At 36.3% G+C, this 21,310-nt stretch overlaps 1 protein-coding gene across 2 annotated transcripts in view; it reads left to right on the top strand.

The window, feature by feature from the left end:
* Positions 1-21,310, top strand: part of LOC149558863 (putative phosphoribosylformylglycinamidine synthase, chloroplastic/mitochondrial) — a 300,036-nt gene that overhangs the window by 245,651 nt on the left and 33,075 nt on the right. For both annotated transcript variants that reach the window (XR_016365078.1, XM_089832878.1), the window contains exon 20: positions 1,310-1,401. Coding sequence is in view for 1 of the 2 variants with exons in the window: in XM_089832878.1 (XP_089689004.1) it covers positions 1,310-1,401 (92 nt within the window). In the remaining variant the exon portion in view is untranslated. The remainder of the gene's footprint in view (positions 1-1,309; positions 1,402-21,310) is intronic.

Below are 21,310 nucleotides of genomic sequence, written 5' to 3'. Positions count from 1 at the left end.
AAAATCTTAGATGTTTACTTAGAGGAGATTTGTTTTAGAATCCGACTCCGGAATGTTTCGTAACCAGAATTGCACGGAAAAGTTCCCTGATTCAGCAACTTAGCTTAAACCTTATAATAATGAGTGTACAGACTGTACACTGTATGGTGGATCTATTGGAGCTGGATGGAGCCTCAAATCAGTAAGCCTAATTAATATTGGATGTTGATGATGAACATTTAGTTGTTCTATAGTTTTTGTGATAGCCTATTTTAATCTTCACCTTGACTGTGTAATAAGGTTTAATATGTATCTGTTGGCCCTGAAATTGACTAGGTTACGGTGCAAGATAATGCCGTGATGGTTTTGGTTTGGATGTTTCAAGGATTGGAAGATCAAATTAGTCTGCAATGCTGATATTATAGCTTATAATTATAATCCAATCTTAGGAAAGCACTAATATACACTGGTACTATTAAGATAGTGTCAGTGTTATAGATTTAAGAAATAGTATGAGTATGTAGTAGACATACCCATTTGGAGTATCAAATCTAGAAAAATAAAAATTGCAGTCATAGGAAAGGTCAATGATAAGGCTTCACTCACGAATATTCAAGTAGAATACAAGCATAAAAAATCATTTGGCTCATTACCAGCCAAAATGCACAGGAAGGTGTCTTATGAGTCTGTCCTGGAAAGGAATTGAAGCTGTAATCATAGCATATGGATGGGGTTCCAATAGGTTTCCTTTTCGAACGTATAAAATGATCAACTCCTTGGTACTCTCAGGGAATAGAAAAAAGTGTTTAAATGCTAGAGGGATTATTGTAAAATAACAAATAAAGAACCCTTGCATGTCAAAAAAATATCCTTAACTATGAAATGTAGATTTTCACCATAAAAAACTAGGATTTCTTAAATGGAAAAAACTAGACATACCAAGCTCAGTTTTATAGACCAATTAATGTGAACTAGTAGTATAGGCTGAACTCAATTCCTTGGGATAAATATGCAGTACTTGTTGGAAAATAGGTCACACTGGAACTATAGATATACTTGTCACCAAGTGGGCTGATAGCTCAGTGGTAGAGCACCATAACAAAAGTTGTTTTCCTTAAGCTTGTTTCTTAACTGGTTCATGAAAAAGGTCAATATGGTATAAAAGTCAAGTCAACATAATTATAGATGTTTTATAAAATTAAAGAGTCTGATCCAATGTCTTCCACATTTTTCTAGGTTTTTCTATTCTGTTTAAATTAATGTGTCACATGGTTTATTAGTTATGAATTGAAATTGAATGGTAGTTTATGAATACAGTTTTTGGTTTCAGGATGCATTACTTATACAGGCTGAAAATGAGGGCATGCTTCGTTCTATCTGTGAAAGGGAAAGAGTGTCAATGGCTGTAATTGGCACAATAAGGTTGGTAGTTGTACACATGGATAACATTTCCTATAGAAAATTTGGGCCCTTCAGAAATATTTGAGAAGTTTATTTGAATGGAATTTCCTAAATGACAATTTTTAATTAATGAACATAAAGTTTTATTAATAGTTGACAAGGATATGTGCATTCATGGAGCAATGCAAAGTGATTACACCCTTGTAACTTGACCATTCTGTATATTCTTTGGGGAGATTTTTATTGTTCTACATTGTAAGAATGTAATGAATTACTATGACTAAAAGTGAAACAATTGAAATTGTATGACAAGCTACACGTTAGAAGTTCTGTACCATAGTAGTTGACATAAATCCTGATTGATCAGCTCTCTGTCAATGTAATATTTTTAAATTTTTTTTGCAATATTACATTTCTCTGGTTTTTCCTCCTAATCACAACTCCGATTTGCAGTGATTTTCCCCTAACCCTAGCCCAATTTTCTCCTGATTAATTGGAAAACTTTATCTTTTTTTTACCAGGTTATTCCTGAGAATTTTTTTAGCAAATACCATGTAGACTCATAGAGACTAGACAGTTTCTATCTTCTATAATCTTAACTTTTCATCAAAAGTTCGCTATTCTTTTGCATTTATGTAGTTGTTAATCACTTTTCTCTTCATATTTGCTTATAGAAAAGTATCCTGCAATGAGGAAGGTCCAGTTTTTGGTTGGATAAATTGATTAATTTTTCTTTGTTTTTAAGTCAACCAGAGGCAAAATGATTGGCAGTCAAAGAAAATTGAGGCATCAAATGTTCAAGCCTAAAAACACACAGATAGCAAGCTCGAAAAAAAACTGATAACAGAATATTCAATAGAAATATTTATGCTAATATAATTCAGAGGACTTCATGGCACACAGATTTAGATACCTAAATCTAGCTGAATGGATGTTGGCCGGAAACGCCCTGTTTGATCCTGCTGTTGTCCTGCGGCAATGTCTGATGCAGAGTGTTTTCATCCCAGCATTGCATTCAGAATGAAGTTTGTTAGTTAATTAGTTAAATGGTAGCTCTACAATGCCTACGATTGCTTTGGGTTTTCTCTCAACCCCAGACTCTAAGAATCCCCAATTAATAGAAATCATTTCCATAATTGATGGCATTTGACTGATAAACAATCCTCCACCAATTCTGGCAGCTAAATGATAAACAACTTCACAAGTTTGGACAGTTAACTGACCTACACTAGCCACTACGATTTTTGCTGATAAAGACTGTAGGTGTATGTGGCTATGGGGCTAATACGGTTATAATATCCCTTATTTTCATTCTCAACGAATAAATCAATAGACTAAGCCACTTTAATAGCAAAACTCACTTGCAACACTCTAGCTGAAAGACCCACTATCTCTAACAGCCACGAAAACCTAACCCAACATCTACCTACCAGCTAAGTTTTTGTAGATCAGGAGAAGATATTAGATGATTTCCGTTATGATCTGGTGAGTTTTGGAATATTCTTAATGGACAAAGTATATAAAGATGATTCTAAGGTGTAAACTATTACAAGTTTAGGTTGATAGTCATTGTGTAATGATAATATCCCAGCATATATTCTTGGTACCTTGTATTAGTTTTCTTGTCCAGTTAATTTGAGTCTATAGTTATATACTAGAACACGGATGAGAAGATACAAGATTTTTTTTATTTTTGGGATCATGTGGATATAATTAGACATGGATATTTCCTTGCAAAAATAGATATAAATGTGTAATACTAGTAAAAAGTTTGACACATTTTGAACAAGATAAATTCAACAATTGAGTAGGAAATGTAAATATATTTTGTCTTGTAGGAAAAAATCATTTATTAAATGTTTAGATCTCAAGTATACAAGTTAAATTAGCTAGTGGTGGCATAACTTTTTGATACAAGTGAGCCAGTAAAATAACTTTGTGCTGTTGTCAGTAAATTCTATATTGTAGCCGACGGGTAGAATCGTATCCGAAAGGGCGCGTGACGGTGAGTCACCCCTTCGGGAAAGTATATGTACACTGTTCAGAAGGGACTTTGGATCATCATTGTAATCATCATAATCATATTGTAAGCATTGGAGTGCATATTGCGTATATGAATAAAGTATCTGTTCTGTGTTATAGCTTACTGTACTATGTGCGATAAGTATCCTTTTACCCTGTACGGTAAACATACTGGTTGCTGTAAGCACTGCTTCTATCTGTTTATGTGAGCGTGATTAACCTGACAAGAAAAGACTAGTAGAATAGACTTGTAAGTTAAAGATATAATTGAAGTTTGAAAGATCACAACTTGAAAATAGAATGCTTCAAAGTTAGTACATAAGAGTTTGCCTAATTTCAAGGATGATAATCAGAACCAAAATTAAAATATTAGAAATCTGAGGTACTATTGGAATCAGACAAATTTGTCATTTCTTTTTGCAGAAGCTATGATTTCCCTTTGGCGTCTATGGGAGTGATTTTCTGTCAATTGCCAAGGGAATCTGCAACTAAAATAGGGATAAAGTTGTTCTTTAAATATGGTTGTGCTTGCCAATAGAAATGGTGAAAGATTTACTACTTGAATTTTGAATGAATTAAATTGACAGCCACTGATGGATTTGGCGTTCAAATGTGAAGTATTTGCCAAAAAGAGGAGGACAAATCTAGCAAAAAAATTGCCCCAAAAGAGTGGGGAGCTCAGTGCGAACTTGATACTGTCATTATCCATTTATTTGACGAAATCATCCAGCCACATGAAGAATTGCTGGCGATTTTCCTTGCTGTATTCTTTTTGTTTTTGAGAATGTATAGAGTTGTTTTAAGCAATTTAGATTTTCTGGAGTCGTCAATTTCTATTTAATTTTTTATGGTTGATAGTTTTTAGTTAATATATATAAACAATTTCAGGAGATTATCTGTCTGTTTTTTTAATGTTTAGAGGATGCGGAGTTTAAACTGTGTAAGCAGTAGACACTATTTTATTCAATTTAGGATTTTTCTTATTAGATTCTATTTAATATGTCATGGCATTCTAATGTTATTAATTTTTATTTAATAGATTTTTAGGCTGTCTATTAGTTGTGTAAGCCTGTTGTTTTAACTTAATGATGATTGTGTTTCTAATTATTATTGATTGACAAACTTGTTTTGGAATTTCTGCAAAGCACTAGATCTGTTACCTGTAGATCCAAGGACCTATATTTGATGTAAATCATTAGCAAAAAATTAAAGTATCTGTTTTAGTTGAGGAATTCACAACTCATGCATCAACATATATGAATCGGCTTCGGAGAATTAGTTTTATTGTTGTTTTTAATCTTTGTTTGACCCTTTCATTTTGACAAATGGATTTCATAGTTTGGATAGTTATTTAAAGTGGATCAATTTTCATGCAGATGTAAATGGCTCAATATTTTTGACATAGCCAAGAAAAAAGAATTAACAGAAATGAATAAAGTGTGAGTGAAGAGACCCTTTCATACAATTTAAGGTTGCAGAAAGAAAGGCTTAACCAAGCAAGAGGGGAAGTCTAGAAGACAATGGTTGACGAATGAAGATGGTGGCATGAGTGGGCAAATATGGTGTGTCCAGTCAACTTGAGTTAGACAATGCACTTGCATGAATTTTTTTAAATGGTGATTCTCGTAAAGAAAGCTTTATTATACATAGCAATATTATAAGTTGCCATTAATAATGGTTCGGACACAGAGTAGGCAAACAACACATCCATGGATAGACTATGTAGAAAACTAGAGACAAAATGTCACCTCCATAATTAAGTGCCCCGTGATAGCAAAGAAGTTGACTGACCTTATGCACTTGATAGTCAATCCATTCTAAAGATCAATTGTGGTGCACTTGGAGATTATTGGGAGATGTTTGGTGATCACTTTGTGGATGGGAAGTTCTAGTTTGAATCCTTTTGGAAAAGATACCTTGAAAATCTAGCAAAGCCAATTATGTCTGTTGAACTTGTAGTTGGTGGAAATGGAAGTCAATCAATATGGCATAAAGGTGATGACAATTTTGATGATGTAGAATGTATTCACTTGAACGAAACACTTTTTTTGTGAATTTATTGCCTTTCATAATGAAAGAATGACTACATTGCATTGTTGGGTTGTGGACGGTGTTACATTGGTGTGTGGTGTGGGGGGATGTCGAGACGAGTTTTAGGCACGGGAAAAAAAAGGGGCCTCAATTTGGGGACGCCAGGGGTGTGGAGAGGGGGTGGGGGGTATATATATATGATTTAATTGATAATTATGAAATGATACTTCAATATATCAAATATAGTTGAACAAGGAATATAGACGTTGAAGTGCGATTACGAACCATTAGTTCAAACTTCAAACTTGAAGCTTCATAACCAATGACCATTGAACTTAGTAACATACTTATAGTAAGTTGTAACATTAATAACATTAAAGTTTTAAACATAATGATAAATTATAAATAACCAACGACCCTTTTTATTTGGTTTTCTTCTAAAGATAAATGATCATGCACCGTAAATGACCAATGACCAATGACCTTTTTAATAACATTAAAGTTTTAAACATAATGATAAATTATAAATAACCAACGACCTTTTTTATTTGGTTTTCTTCTAAAGATAAATGATCATGCACCGTAAATGACCAATGACCAATGACCTTTTTTATTTAGTCTCTCCACTTAGGGTTCCCATATAAAAAAGAATAATAAAAAAAGGTTAAAAAAATTGACTTTTCAACATGGGTGCCGGAGGCACCCTGCGCATCCCCTTGAAGCACCCGTCATGCACCCAAGTGTGCATCCATGCACCTATGAACACTGCATTGTTGCTTAGGCGACAGTGGTGGACCGCGGGTGCGCAATGTATCCGCACCCAAGATGTGTACGCGCACTTGGTGCGACAGGGTTTTACCTTGGATGCGTACACTTGGGTAACACTGTATGTCGTTTTTCTATACTATCCAAAGCCAACTACATGTGAAAGAACAAAATACTTTATCAAAACTAGAAGTGAAGTACAAAATTTGAGATAGCTATCAAGAGTTGAGAAGTAAACAAAGAACTGAATTTGCTTAATATTTTAGACTTGGACTTCACCCAAGGTGGAAACTAGGGCATTACGGGGTTGATAAAAGAATCGTTCTTGGGATTGAGAAAAGTACAATCAAAGGTTTATTCTATTGGCATATGGACAAAATTAGAAGTCAGCTAGGCCAACTACACTTTGACCATTTATGTTATAGTTAGCTAACCATCTTTAGTTTGAAAAAAGCAAAGTTGAGGATGTCGACAAAGTCAAGGTTTGTGTAGTGTGAATGTCGCATATGAGGATTGAATCAACATTGAAGTTTAAGTATGACCTCTTGAAGCATGAACTACTGTAGTGTGGTTGAAAGTGGATATATTGCCATGATGAGTAGATAACCATCAATGACGAGTCACCAAATTTAGGATAAGGAAAATAATGTATAAAATTTGATAGTTACTCAAGGCACACAAATTTCAGAGCAAGGAAACACATGTTGAAAAAGTAGCGGATAAAGAATAATGACAAACACTCAAATGGTGAAATTCAATTTTGGATCATATTTGTAGAAAGATAGTGATCAAATTAAAATACAATAGTCAAATTTAAGGTATTTTCATTGGAGTTGTTCAAAAAAAGATAAATTTTGAAGGGTGGAGTGGCGAGGTTTGAAATATTTTGAGGGCATGAACTTTAAACTTACATGTAGATTTAACCTAAACTATAAATATATTCAACCCAGAATTTTACATCGTTCCCATGAGGGCACATTGTCCCCAGAAAATGTTGCATCCCTGGTATAGGTATATTTCCGAGACTTAAGGAGTTTGGGGAAATGGCCCACCACAACGTCACTGCCTCTGCCACCTCCATTGGGGAGGCACATTCTCTTTGGCACATGCCATTACAGTCTCTCAACTTTGTGAAAATTGGTTTGCCTTTCATGAGGCACTCATAGAGATGTTATATTCAATTGTAAATTTTCCCTTGAAGATTTCAATTTACTTATATTTCTATTGTAGTGTTGTCAGGTCAAATAATACAGTGTTGTAATTAAATATAGTTTGGAGTTGGGTAGTTAGCAAGGGGATGCGTTGTTTGGTCTTCCTAACCAATCAACCTCTATTTAAGAACTTGGGAATATGAATGATGGACTTGTGGATTTTGGTAATCAATAAAGTATATGGTTTCCCTCGCATACATTGGTATCTATGATAATTGTATTAAATGTTTCGTTGATCTCTGCACACCTAAATGTATTTTATATCATTCTCATTGATATCCATTCTATATTTTGGCGCTCTTTCCTAAGTCTAATCCTGTAGGTCATATAATAGATAAAATGGAGTAATGGGTAGACCTTTCCTTCCACAAATACAAGAACAAATAGTGACAAAAAAGAGAAGGAAATCACAAGGAAAGATCAGGTAATGCAAGATTTGGTTGTAGCTTGGGAAGTCTCTATTGACCAGCATGTGCAATGGGAAGCTCGAGAGGGAGTAGTTCTAGAAAGCATGGTACATGACAAACTTTTGGCGCCACTGGCAGTGTACGACCTTCTTGGACAAATTCCTTGGTTGCTGGCAAGAAACATGGCGCGTGTGGAGGAAGAAAGAGCCGAAGCACAAGGAGAGATAAGGCAACAAGTGCTCCAACAATTCACTAAAAGTTCACGAGAACTTCAAGAGAGAGAACCAAGGAAGACAAAGTAGATGATAAGATAATTCATGCCTCTACTTCCAAACAAGGACCCAAGGCGAGTACGAGAATTAGTTGAGGGGGAAATTGTCTTACAATAACTCCTATAGAATAGTGAATAGGAAGAAAGATACCGCTACTTAAGAGAAATTGTAAGTCCACCCCAAGAGTCAAATCAAGAAGAAGAGAGTTTAATTGAAAATACAACAAAGGGCATTGCCAATTTGGCAGTCTCAAAAGGTCAGGGAAGGAAAGAATGGTGGACAGATCCTAAAACTTTTACACGTAGGGAACACCGTTATATTTAGGTTGGACAAAAAGTGGTGATAGGAACTCAAAAATTTTTCCTTGATTTTATAGTGATTGAATAGGAGAAGAAGGGGTACGATGCATTATTGGGGAGAGGATGGTGAAACTCAACAAAGGCTAACCACAATTGGAAGACAATACTCTTTGTATTGAAGTTGATGGTCCGAAGTACACAATTAATGTAAGGAGCCAGTCTATAAGTCAAGAGCCCACCTTCGATTTAGAAACGAAAGGAGAAAGTAGCAATGGAATTGAGCCAGATGAAGAAGGCATTCTATGAGTGGGAGAATGTTAAGAAGATGAAACAAGTTCACTCAACAACTTATTTTATTGGCAAATAGGGGATTATGAAGTGTTTCAACCAGAGTGTAATATGTTGCAGATTTAGGAGATAGAATGGGAGGATGGTTATCCAAGGTGTTTAGAGGAGCATGTGAAAGGTACAACTTCAATTGACGATAGATACCCCAACACACACATTTCAGAAGAAAAAACGAATATAGTATGAGGAGGCTAAGTTGGATTAGTTGAATTTAGGTGAAGGGGACCAGCCTTCAGCAATTTTTCCAGGGGATGACTGGGATCTTGTTTTAAAAGAAACAACAATTAGGATTTTTTTTGAGTATAAAGATGTGTTTTCTTAGATGTACAAGGATTTAAAAGGAGTGCCACTTGAATTGTGTGTCTATCTGATACATTTGGTAGTGGGAGCAAGACTAGTACGAAGGAGACCTTAGCGAATGAATATGAACTATGTGGCTAAGGTTTAGGAGGAAATTACAAAGATGCTTGAGGCGGGCATAATATTCGAAGCGCAGACCAACGAGTGGGTGTCGCCAATAGTCATATCCTTGAAAATAGATGGGAATCAAACTTGGATTGGTGTAAATTTCAGGTTCCTAAATGCAGTAACTATAAAAGGCCCCTTCTCGGTTACCTTTATGAATAGTATCTTGGAAGAAGTGGCTAGACAAGAGATGTACTCCTTCATGTACGGGTTTTCAGGGTACAACCAAATCGACATTTTCAAGGAGGATAAGCTGAAAATCACCTTCGTAGTAGAAGATGGAGTATATGCTTACAACAAGATTCCATTTGGGTTGTGTAAGGCACCGACCACATTTTAAACAATTATTTTTCACATATTTGATGGGATGTCAATAGGCAATTTTAAGGCCTTCCTGGACGACTAGTCTATCTACAGTGGAAAGGAGCAACACCTAAAGGCTATAGAAGAATGCATGGAACAATTCACAAGGGCTAAGCTGGCATTAAACCCAAAGAAATGTCAGTTCATGGTTTCCCAAGGCAGGTTCCTCGGACATATAAGGTGCAAAGGAGGGTTGAAGACTGACCCTAACTAAATCAGTCTTGACATGGAGGCCCCCATGGATGTGACGGGTGTCAAATCATTTCTAGGGTATGTGGGATACTTTAGGAGATTTATAAAGGAATTTGCAAAAGTATCCCTACCCTTGGAGAAATTATCCAAAAAAGGGGAAAATTTTCCATGGGAAAAGGACTAAGAGGAAGCCTTTGAAGAATTGAAAAGGAGACTGGTGGGAGCCCCAATCCTCATATCCACATTAGAACAAGGAATTTCACGTCCATGTGGACACATCCAACTATGCAATAGGTGCCACTTTGGCACAAACCAGAAAGGAGTGGCTGGACCAACCAGTGTACTTTGCTAGCAGGTTACTTTCAAAAGCGGTACAAAATTACAATATTAGAGAGAGAGAAGCTCTAGGTATGGTCTAAGCACTTTAAAAGTTTAGACATTATGTATTAGCCACTCCGTTTATATTTTTTGTAGATCATCAAGCTCTTATGTATTTGGTTACAAACCTATTATCTAGGTTAGAATTAGTAGGTGGCTAGTCCTCCTTTAAGAATTTACCTTTAATATCATAGTTCGTTTAGGGAAAAGTCATGTGATTGCAGACTAGTTGTCTAGAGTAAAGTCAGGAGAACTTGTGGGAAATAGGGTTAACGAATACTTCCTTGACGCTCACTTATTTCAAATTGTTGTACTCCCACAATGGTATGAAGGTAATGGCCAATATCTATCTACTGCTACCTTTCTGAGGGAAATGCCAATGATTGAAAGGAGAAAAATGTATTGAAGAGAAAATTTCAGTTGATTAATTAGTTAATGTATAAGATGGGGCCAAATGAGGTGCTAAGGAGATGTGTGATGGAGGAGGAGATCCTTGAGGTCCCCATGGAGTCCCATGAAAGCTTGGCAGGAGAGCATATGGGATCGGATGCTACAACTCAATAGATGCTCTTAGCATGTGACTTTGGTGACCTACACGTCATGTAGATGGGAAAGAGTCCTCAATTGTGATACTTGTCAGAGGGCAATGAAACCATCCAAAAGAGACTTCATGCCACTATTTGCCTTGCAACCACAGGAGTTATTTGGGCGCTGGGGTTTAGACTTTGTGGCCCCTCTGTCGACCAGCAACACTTAGATGCAGATACATAGTGGTTGTCATAGATTACCTTACTAAATGGGTGGAAGTAAGGGTGCTCTAAGATAACACGATGATAAGTACAACCAAATTCATCTATGAACAGATAGTGACTTGGTTTGGCCTACCTCAGCAATTAGCAAGTGATAGAATACACTTTGTTATCCAGACGATCCAGACAATGAGAAGTGAGTACAAAACCTTCCATTCTTTTTCTAGCCCGTACTATCCCTGAGCCAACAGTCAAGCAGAGGCCACAAATAAGGTTTTGGGTTCTATTTTGTATCAGACTTGTGGAGTGGAAAAAGGAGATTGAGAGGAAACGTGTTACATCCCAATTTTTGACCTAGCTTGAAATATAGCCGTTGAGGTTCACATGAAGTCAGTTGGCAGTTTAGTTTGATATAATCTGGCAAAACAGTAAGATAGTTGGTTGTTATGAATTCAAGTGCAGATGACATGTTAGTTGATCGTTAATCGCAAATTCATGGAATTAAGATGAAAGGTTAACTGTTATGATTATTTATGATTATATAATTTATAATTTAATTATAGAGAAATTCCTTGCATGGAGCATGTCGAACGGGTGGAAACATTGTCAGAAAAGAATTAGGCAGGGCATCACCATCACTGGGCAGACGGGTAAAGGACCCAACGATTTGAAATAGAATTCATTTGCGGGACTTGCATGAGTTATTTAATAATTTAATTAAAATATTTGAGTTAAAATATAACACGTATCTTAAAAGATTTTAATTTATCTTTCGTTATATTGTTTTTAAAATTATTTATTACGTACATTTAAATATAAAATCATTTAGCACCATTATAATTTAATAATCAATTAAGTGATGTACATATTAGATTTTAATGATTATTATAACCTTTAAAACCTTTCGTCTTCTTTCTTTCTTTCTTTCTTTTCCCTCCTTTCTTTCTTTATTTTCTCTTAAGTTGATTTGAGGGTATTTGAATTGAATCTTGTAACCGATGGTAGACAAAAGGTTTGGCCCCGTTCTAATATTATGAAAATCTTTAATCGTCTTTTGGCATTCTTCCTTTCTCTCGGCCTTCAAGTCTTATAATATTCGAACTCCCTGTTAGTATGGGGATAACTGGTAGAGACAATCCAAATAATAGATATACTGTGCTATCGATTGAGTTTTTCTTCTAGCCGCGGTTCTCAACAAAGATTGGCGGATTCACCCAATACGCAAGACTTTACACAGCTAGTCGGGCAAAGTCACAGGTTAAGGTCGGCCCTGCTTGCAATCCGCGTGGAGAGTCAAAACGATTTTATTCACAATCCGTAGAGCCAGGTTAGGAAGTTAACGCCAAGTGCAGACTCATCTCAGGATTGTTATTTTTAGAGAGAATCGAGTAAGAATATCCAACCCTTAAATTGTTCTTTCCTTCTTATATTTATACTTCTTTGTTATCATGCCTGCTATCTTGAGTCAGCACTCTTTTATGAGAAAGAAAAGTCCACATAAAATATAAGACACTGCATTTTAGAACCAATAAATCATCTTTCATGTATTTTCGAATTGAAGTAAGAAAATTCCAGTCATAAACAATGGAGTTGTTATGTTTCTAGTCTGCAAATTGCTTTCTTTTAATATCATTGCAATAATATGTATTTAATCAGACATTTTCCTTCATTATTTGAATGTGTAAATTATCTGAATTTTCCTTATGTGATATGTTACATTGATATATGTTCTCTTTTTTTCTTTGCAACTATATCTTTTTCCTTTGTGATAAGACAATGATCCGTGATTGAAGCTAAATTGTATTCCATTTAATGTTTGTCATTTTCTTAAATGTGATATAAGGCAATGATGAAAGTCGGTCATTATCCTTTTAAGTTTATTGTGATCTTTTAAGAGTCAGTTGACTGCTACATGTAATAGCATAGTAATGGTAAGAGATTCCAATACATTCTATTAAACCGTTTTTCATCCCTTTCTTGGTTGGTAATAAATATGAAAATGCTTTTTAGCTGATGTACATGTTCAATGGGATTCTTAGTAATAGCATGGGATGCTATATCTCTATTCAAGTAACGAGGGAATCATAACTCTTAATCTGTCGTTCCTAATTGGAAAACATAATACAGATAATAAAGTTTGATGCCTTTCTTGTTTTGATTTTAAGCTTGCCGTTTTCCTTTATAAGAGAGAAGATAATTTCTCTGAATTCTTAAAGATTCAAATCAAAAGTGTATCATACCAGTATAAAACCATTACAACCTGATTTGCATATACAAATATCTAATTAAGTTAACATCAAGGAATTCACCAGGCGAAATGCCAGAGTATGGTGAAGAAGGTGCGAAGTACCACAGTAAATTAATTAGATAGCACCAGGGAGTCACTGGCTTGATGGCCTAAGAAAGGTGAGGAGGTGCAGAGAATCTACAATAATCAAGATTGTCATCAGAATAAGATAAAAACATGATAAATAATAACATTGAAGAATGTTGTCAAATTGTTGAGATCTTTCAAGAACATAATTATGTAATCACAAAGTGTGAAATGCTGGATGTGTGTAATCTTCTTGAATTATTGTTAGAGCCGTTCGCTCTGAGAATTTCGGATACCTGGTACTCACCCGGCTGTGTAGCCGAGAAGATGGGTGATGAGGTGTGAGAAAGGAATCGTCAATAATATGAACCAGTATCAGTTAAGACATTTCAATATTTATTGTTTAATATGAATTAATTAATAGCTCATGCATATTCCTATTATGATGATCTCCTACTGCCAAGTCGTATGGTGTGTTATATATCATGATGCCCAGTGGATGGTAAGATATTCCCTGTCAATTCCGGGTAGGGAGGACTTTTATCGATAGAGATCGTGTGGGGATATGTTGTGGTCCGAGGTTGGGTGGTTAAGCCTCTGACAATGTTTCTCCTCTCTCAAGATGTCGAACATGAGTCAGACAGAGATAAGCTATGCATTCAATTGTTTATCAAAAACAGGTATTATCACTTTTAGTTATGAGGAGGTAAGATTAAATTGAGTTATTTCATTGTTACCATTATTTTACACCTAAATGTAAGGGATAGATTCATAAATTACTTTTCATTTATATGAATATGGAATATAAGTATATTTCTAATCTTGAGTTACTATCTTAGATAAGTAATCGGAAGGAAAAGAAATCCGAAGCCCTAATTGATTGTGTGACAACTGGAACCTTAAATGATATAGTGGTATTGAAAGCCCTAATTGAATCCGTGGTATCGAAAGCCCTAGTTGAATTCGTGGCCGTGGAAACCCTAAATTGAATTCGTCATCGCAGAAGCTCTAAATTGAATCTGTGGTAAATGATGCCCTAATTGATACAGTGGTATGTGATGCCCTAATTTAAATTAATAGAAGTATTTAATTGTAATTATCATTTGATATTAAGATAGCGGTTTTTAGATGATAGTTGTCATGTGAAATTGTTATAGCGTATTTGTGGACTAACCCGGGTGGTTGCAGAAGCATCCCTAGTTTGAAATTCGATCTCAGTTTTCCGAGGTATGTAGTTTTCAATTTTAGTAATAATTTCCTTTGATGATATTTCAAGTTTTTAAGTTAAGAAATTTTGTCTAACTGATTTTAGCGATAAATCTTATTCACATGAACCTGAATGATATAACTGTCTTCCTATGAAACGAGGTAATAATTGTATTCTTTGAGTATGTTGATGTTAATTTAGACCCAGAAAAATCGGATGTTACAAAACGCTTCCAATAATCTTATGGGTTTACATGACTATTTACAAAGCCACTACTAGGCAGACCCCCTTTCATTTAATGTATGGACAAGAAGCCGTGATGCCAGTGGAATATACAGTACCTAGTCTAAGAATACTAGTTGAACATTGGTTATGGGATATGGAACATTTAGAAGAATGACTGAATGCCTTGATAAAACTGGATGAAAGGAGGACTATGGCTTAGTAGGCTACTGAAGTATCACAAAGGAAATATAAATTTTGTCATGATAAACATTTGCAGAAAATGAATTTTAAACTACGGTAGTTAATACTTAACTATAATGGAAAGAATGAATAAATTCTGGTAAGTTCAAAATACAGTGGTTGGGATTTTATAGGATATTGGTACTAAGGGAAACTAGAGCAATAAAGCTGGCTACCTTAGATAATAACCCTCTCAAGGACCTAGTCAATGGGTCTAAATTGAAACCTTACAAAGACAGGAAGGAAGATTTTTCTATTTATTTTATAGACATCAAAGAAAAAGGCATAGAGAGCCAATACAAGGAGGTACAATAAAAATAAAGGAAGAAGGGAATAAAGCACAATAATAACCTCAAAAAGAAAGCGCTACCCTATCACCGTTCATATACAAAGCGGCGGAGTGAATGTCTAGTGGAAGAGTCCAAGGGAAGCACATGGGGATCAAAGAGTAGCATATAAGCGAAAGGACCAAACAAGAATGTACAAGGAGCAAAAAATAGTATACATGAGGCAAGGAGAATGTGAGGCACACATATTGAATCCTCCAGCATACATGGTTGTAGTGATGAGAAAAAAATAGTGTACACGAGGTAAGGGGAATACAAGGTGTACTTATTGAAGCCTCAAGTGTACGAGATACTATAGAAGCAAATAGGGAGGTTGGACGAGAACTTGAGTACGTATATGAAACTTTCAACATATGAGTTCAGGAGACTGGAAATTGTACGGGGGGTGCAACTAGATTGCAAGTACGAGTAGGGTTTCGTAGAAGGGCTGCCGTTGGTAGACAAGTCAAAAGGAAGTGTTCTCATGGTATGGGCACAAAGAATCTGGTGTTTGAAAGGTACAAGCAAGGGAAACTGACGTACGAGTAGAGGCAACCAACAAACACAAACTTACCAAGGTAGATCATTGTACGGATCAAAAGTGGTTGTGGAGGAAGGATACAAGAAGATCAATAGGTAACACATGGTAGAAGACAGTTATAGGGAAAGAGAGGACGCAAGGGCTCAAGTCTTAAGCACAATTAGAGAAGCTATCAGATTTCCACAATCCATGAATATTGTATATTGATTTTTGGGAAAGATTGTGTAAGAATTTTTTCCATCAACGTTTCGGATCATACTACATGATCCATCATCAAGATGCCAAAGAGTCAATAAGAGCAAAAATATGATCCGAAACGTTGATGGAAAAAATTCTTACACAATCTTTCCTAGAAATCAATATACAATTAGAGAATTTTACAAGAATCATAAGATGGTAAAGACAAGTATTGGAAACCCAAGCAAAGGAAAGGTTCTTGGTTCAAGAAAGGACAAGGCTTTGCAGGTGAGATAAATGGCTACTAAGAAGGACAAAGGAAAAATTCAGAGAACATTGCAGCTGCAAATGAGTGTAGCAGGTAGCAAGTATTGGGCGTGGTGGGAGAATGCAAAGGAGAACCATGTACTCAACGAGGCATTACAAAAAGAAGAGGTAGATAAAATATTTGTTATGCCCATTTTTGACTTAAGGAATTTGACTCTATGTTGCAAATCATGGTGGCTAGATTCGACAAAAAGGGGCATAAGTCTGTGACCCACTATTTTCAGAAAATCTTCACTATCTCTTATTCTCCAAAAGATAGAAGTAAAGTATTTGGGGTTCAAAACAAAGGGCATGATGGAACAAAAACTGCAAAAATGACGACAGAAGAAAAGGAGAAATAGCTTCACCTAATGTATAGGGACAACATCACTGATGAATGGGGCAACATTTTGAATAAGAATAATAAGCATAGGTTGAAGAAAATATTAATCACCAATGATAGCTAGAGGTGCATTGTAGACTTAGTGTAGAGCAAACTTATTGGTGGAAATGGCACGTCTAATATTGCCATTTGGATGCTACCCATAGTAAGTGGACTAAATATGGGAAGGGCTTACAATTGGGTGCAAGTCCTCTTAGAATGGTTGAGTGAATTTTTGCAGTTAAAACATAAAGCTTTCTACATGGCCCATCATGCCATAACATTGTTCTTGGAAGCGATTCAAACATAGGTAGCCCTGGATCATAGGAGGATGTTAATATCAACAAGTAGAGTGAAACCCTAAAAACCAACCATGGCATGCTCGTTCCATCTTGATGTTTTTGGAATGGGGTCTAGAGGAGGAGAGCCCAAGAAAAAGAAACTAAGGCAAATGGCTATAGCTGACATTTCTATCCAAGCATAGAGTACAAATGGAGAAGATGAGAATTCTGACGGAGAAGAGACCACTACAGGGGCATCTTCTTTTGATGAATCAGACGAAGAAGTCTTTTGGCTTAGCCATCTCAAGGGCACGCTTGGTGAAGTCACATTTTTACCCCTAGATGGAGGTCCACTACCATGAGTAGTTCTAGAAATCCATGGGGAGCCACTTGGAAATGCTTGTACATTGTTGTGTCGTACGGAGGAGAAGGTATAGGAAGGTGGTTGTATAGCGGAGACCACACATGAAGGTGGTTGTATGAAGGGTTGTATAGAGGAGGAAGCTTACTTAGGTGGTCGTACGGTGAGTCGTATGGAGGACATAGTACATGAAGGTCATACAAAGGAAGGAGTACATGAAGGCCGTATGGAGGAAGGAGTTCAGGAAGGTTGTACTAGTACAGAGGGGACTCATACGAAGAATGATGGTGTTGGTACATAAGGGAATATGGAGGAGGTTGCAGGAGTTCATATAGGAAAGGGGATGCAAGCAGGTGGATAGTTACTTCTGTAATGGGGTGCAAAACACATTTCTATTCTAGTGAACTTCGTTACTCCTTTCTAGTTGCCTAAAACTAAAATGATAGATTTTCGATGCCATAGGAAGGCTGCACATAGCATTAGATTGGCAACACCGAAAGGCATTGAGGTGGCTCAACCAATTGCCCTGTTGGTTCAATCTGTTGGCAAGAAGGAAGTACAGGGAAAGAGGTCCATGGAGAAAACAAGTATACGTATGTCAGTAGCACAAGATGAGGACATATTGTTGTTGGTAGAAGCAGATAAATTGTTGGGCAAATTTGAAATGATACCTCCCCCTTCATCAACTCCCTTGGGAATAGAGACAGAGGACCAAGTGGAATCTCATGAGAAGCTCTTGGAACCAATAGCAGGAATGACAAACTTCGTCAGGGAGTTATAGGGCATTGAGCGGATCACTAAGGAGATCATGAAACAGGTTTAGGGGCAGATTTTAGAAGCCATCATCAGTGCAACAGTCATTATTGGCATTTATGTAGACAGACTGCTATATAGATTGGAAATTACTTATGCAGAGTGAAATCAGGCATGACCAAGCGACATTAATCTGGCTGGCCGGATGTTCTATTCTCATGACACTTGGGCAGCAATTCTCATACAAAAACTAGCCTAGATGGAGGAAGCATTTCAAGGCATCTTCTTGGCATTGGAATAGGAAAAGTACTTGATGAGGCGACTGGAAGAAGAAAAAGAATTAACAAGCCGAAAGGAAGCATAATGGCAGGCTGAGAAAGCAACTCTTGAAGCCAAATTGGTAGATGCTGAAAAGGATCGCATGGATGACTTGCGCCTACTTCAAGGAGTTCAAGCTAAGCATATGGTTGTGGAGTGGGAGTTACAGCATAGGAGTTACAACGTATTTGCCACCAAGCCTCTAGTCTAGGGACGTTCTCCCACTCCACTTCTTGAATTATAGTTTCTTTTTAGTTTGTGTTGAGTGGTCGTCCAGACTCCCTTCTTTATTTGGGGAGATAGATGTAGAGCCCAATAATGCAATGTTGTATTAAAGATAGTTTGGGGTTGGGTAGTTGTTAGCGAGGGTATGTGTCGGTCTTCCTAACCAACTAACCTCTATTTAAGAACTTCAAAATATGAATGGACTGGTGGTTTTTGGTAATCATTTAAGTATATGTTTTCCTTCACATACATTGGTATGTATAATGTTCTGTTGATCTCTGCACAGCTAAATGTATGCTATATTATTCCAGTTGATATCCAGTCTACGTGTGTCGTCCCTTATCATTGCTCTGTTGTTGTCCGCTTGATCCCCTTGCTATGGAATTTTATTATTGTTAACAATTAGCTTCAGTTGGAACCCTGATATGCCTAGTCTGCTCTCATACATGTGGCAGCTTCATTAGAAAACATAAAAATAAATTTAAGTTGCTATAAATCAGTCGGCAAATTAGGAGGCATGCCTTTTGGATGTTTAATGCACAAATTCATGGAGGATCAAATGCTTCATCCAATCAATCGTTCAAGCAACAAATATGAGGAATAACGGCAGATCAAATACAAGGAAGAGCAGCAGATCAAACTCAGTTAAAGTACCGCAGATCTATTGAAGAAATCTGCCTATTATAGCAGATCTATATTCAAGAACATCAGATCTGATCTGTATATTCCAGATCATTTACAGTCATTGTGCTGCCTTGCAATTGGAAAAGTTTTAATCCAAATTATACCATTTGATCAATATAATAAAAGATTGTTGATGGGGTTTTTGTAATGACCCTTACTATAAAGGCCACTGAAACCCTCAAACTGGACTTAGGAATTTTGTCAAACAGTTGGCATGTAACCGAATAAGGCTGCAATATTACTAATTGTTGTACAACAAAACCTCAATATATGATGCCAATAATGTATGAACAACAATTCCAGATTATAACACTACCAATCTAAGAGATAGATGACAATATGAAACTCAAATATGAAGTCCAATGCAATTCTGATTTTATGACAGCAAATAGAACTGATTACAATGAGAGACTGTCACAACTATGCACTTCTAACACATCAAGCTCTTGACAATGCAATGTTATGACATGAACAATAACCCAGTTCAGATTTGGAATGCAAATGACGAAACTTTTACAACAGTTATTAATGACTGGAAATAACTATTTATACAATGACAGTGCTGGCTGTTCTAATCCAGAACATGCAATATTTTGGCAATCAAAACTTCAGTTTGTGCACCTGGAATAGCTCCAATTTTGCCAGATATGAATGCTGAATTAATGCCACACGAAGACCTCACAATCTGCCCCAAACCAACTCACAAAATTGCTGCTGCTGCCTAACTGACAGGGCCGTACAGGTACGGCCTGGTACGGCTGCTAGATAAAAATATTGCAGCGTTTTTTGTCACTCCAAAAGCAATAAATCTGGGCGCCTAGGGTTGCTGAATAACCCCTTAAAATATGAAATTCATCCGTTAAGCCAATTAGGAGTTATGAGCAAAAACGTGGGTCCAAACCCTGGACTGGCAGTCTGAAAATAATGCACAACTGTGTCTACAAACCCTGTTAATCAATCCACAAATGCTAGGGCACAACTGAAACCCTTATTCCAACCAAAGTAAACCCTTATAACTGAATCTCAATGAAGTCCAAATGAGATGGCTGAATTACCAACTCCTCAAATGCAACAATTCAGGTGATATTTCACACCCTCAAAGTCGCCAATCCAAGGGAGTGATTCGTTCCCAAAGATCAAATAATTTGCAGACCCAAGAGACTACAAATTTGCTCCACAATGGAAGAAGTAGAAGAAATCTCAAATCCAAGCATGTCCAAAATGAGAGGCCCAGCCCTCTATTTATTCACTTTTCTAAGAAGTTGCTAGAACTTCTAGAAACATCCTTTATAAAATCTCATTATAATGCACTTTTTCTAGAATTTCTAGAAACATCCTTTATAAAATCTCATTATAATGCACTTTTTAGAATAAAGTAATTTTATAAAATAAAAAGTGCAACTCAACTTCAAATTATAACATGTAGGCCCCAATAACACATAATAATAAAATATAACCTCTTAACACTTCTTCAAGAGCAAGATATGACCATCTAATCCGCAGAATTGACTCTCTCTCCACACCATTTGCCTACGAGAGTCTGGAATAGGCAAAATCCATGATCAATGTCATGTCGAACTAAAGAGGGGACATTACAGTTTTCACCTTCAAGTCGGAAGGTTTTCCAAGGATATATGCAGTATTGTCTTGTGTAACTTACTTTACATCTGCATTTTGTTAATCTGATGTTATATTTAACATGGTATCAGAATGGGTTTGAGAAGATTGTGATCAGATTTCAATATTGCAGCAAATTTATTAACGATCTCAAGGTACAATACCAGACCTCGAAAAGGGTGTACAGTCTCAAGGTCGAAGATAGACTTGAAGATGCCTTTTACATCATGTCATGGAAGGTTATAATTCTTATTGTACTTGAAGAAAATGATCTTGATTTTGTAGAAGAAAACTTATCTAGAACCAGATGATCAAGCGGGGAAACTTCAATTCAAGAAGCATGCCATAAAAGAAAGGAAGATCTTGATTAACTCCGTAGCAGATCATTTTGTGCCTCACATTTCCAAGATGACAACTACAAGAGATATGTTCAAAACCTTAGAAAATTTATATGAGATCAACAATACAAGT

Source organism: Cupressus sempervirens, chromosome 5 (genome assembly GCF_028749045.1).
Source record: "Cupressus sempervirens isolate cs-2001-9-10 chromosome 5, ASM2874904v1, whole genome shotgun sequence".
NCBI classification, from domain to species: domain Eukaryota; kingdom Viridiplantae; phylum Streptophyta; class Pinopsida; order Cupressales; family Cupressaceae; genus Cupressus; species Cupressus sempervirens.
The sequence above is the reverse complement of the archived record's forward strand: the minus strand, read 5'-3'. Positions and strand labels throughout refer to the sequence as shown.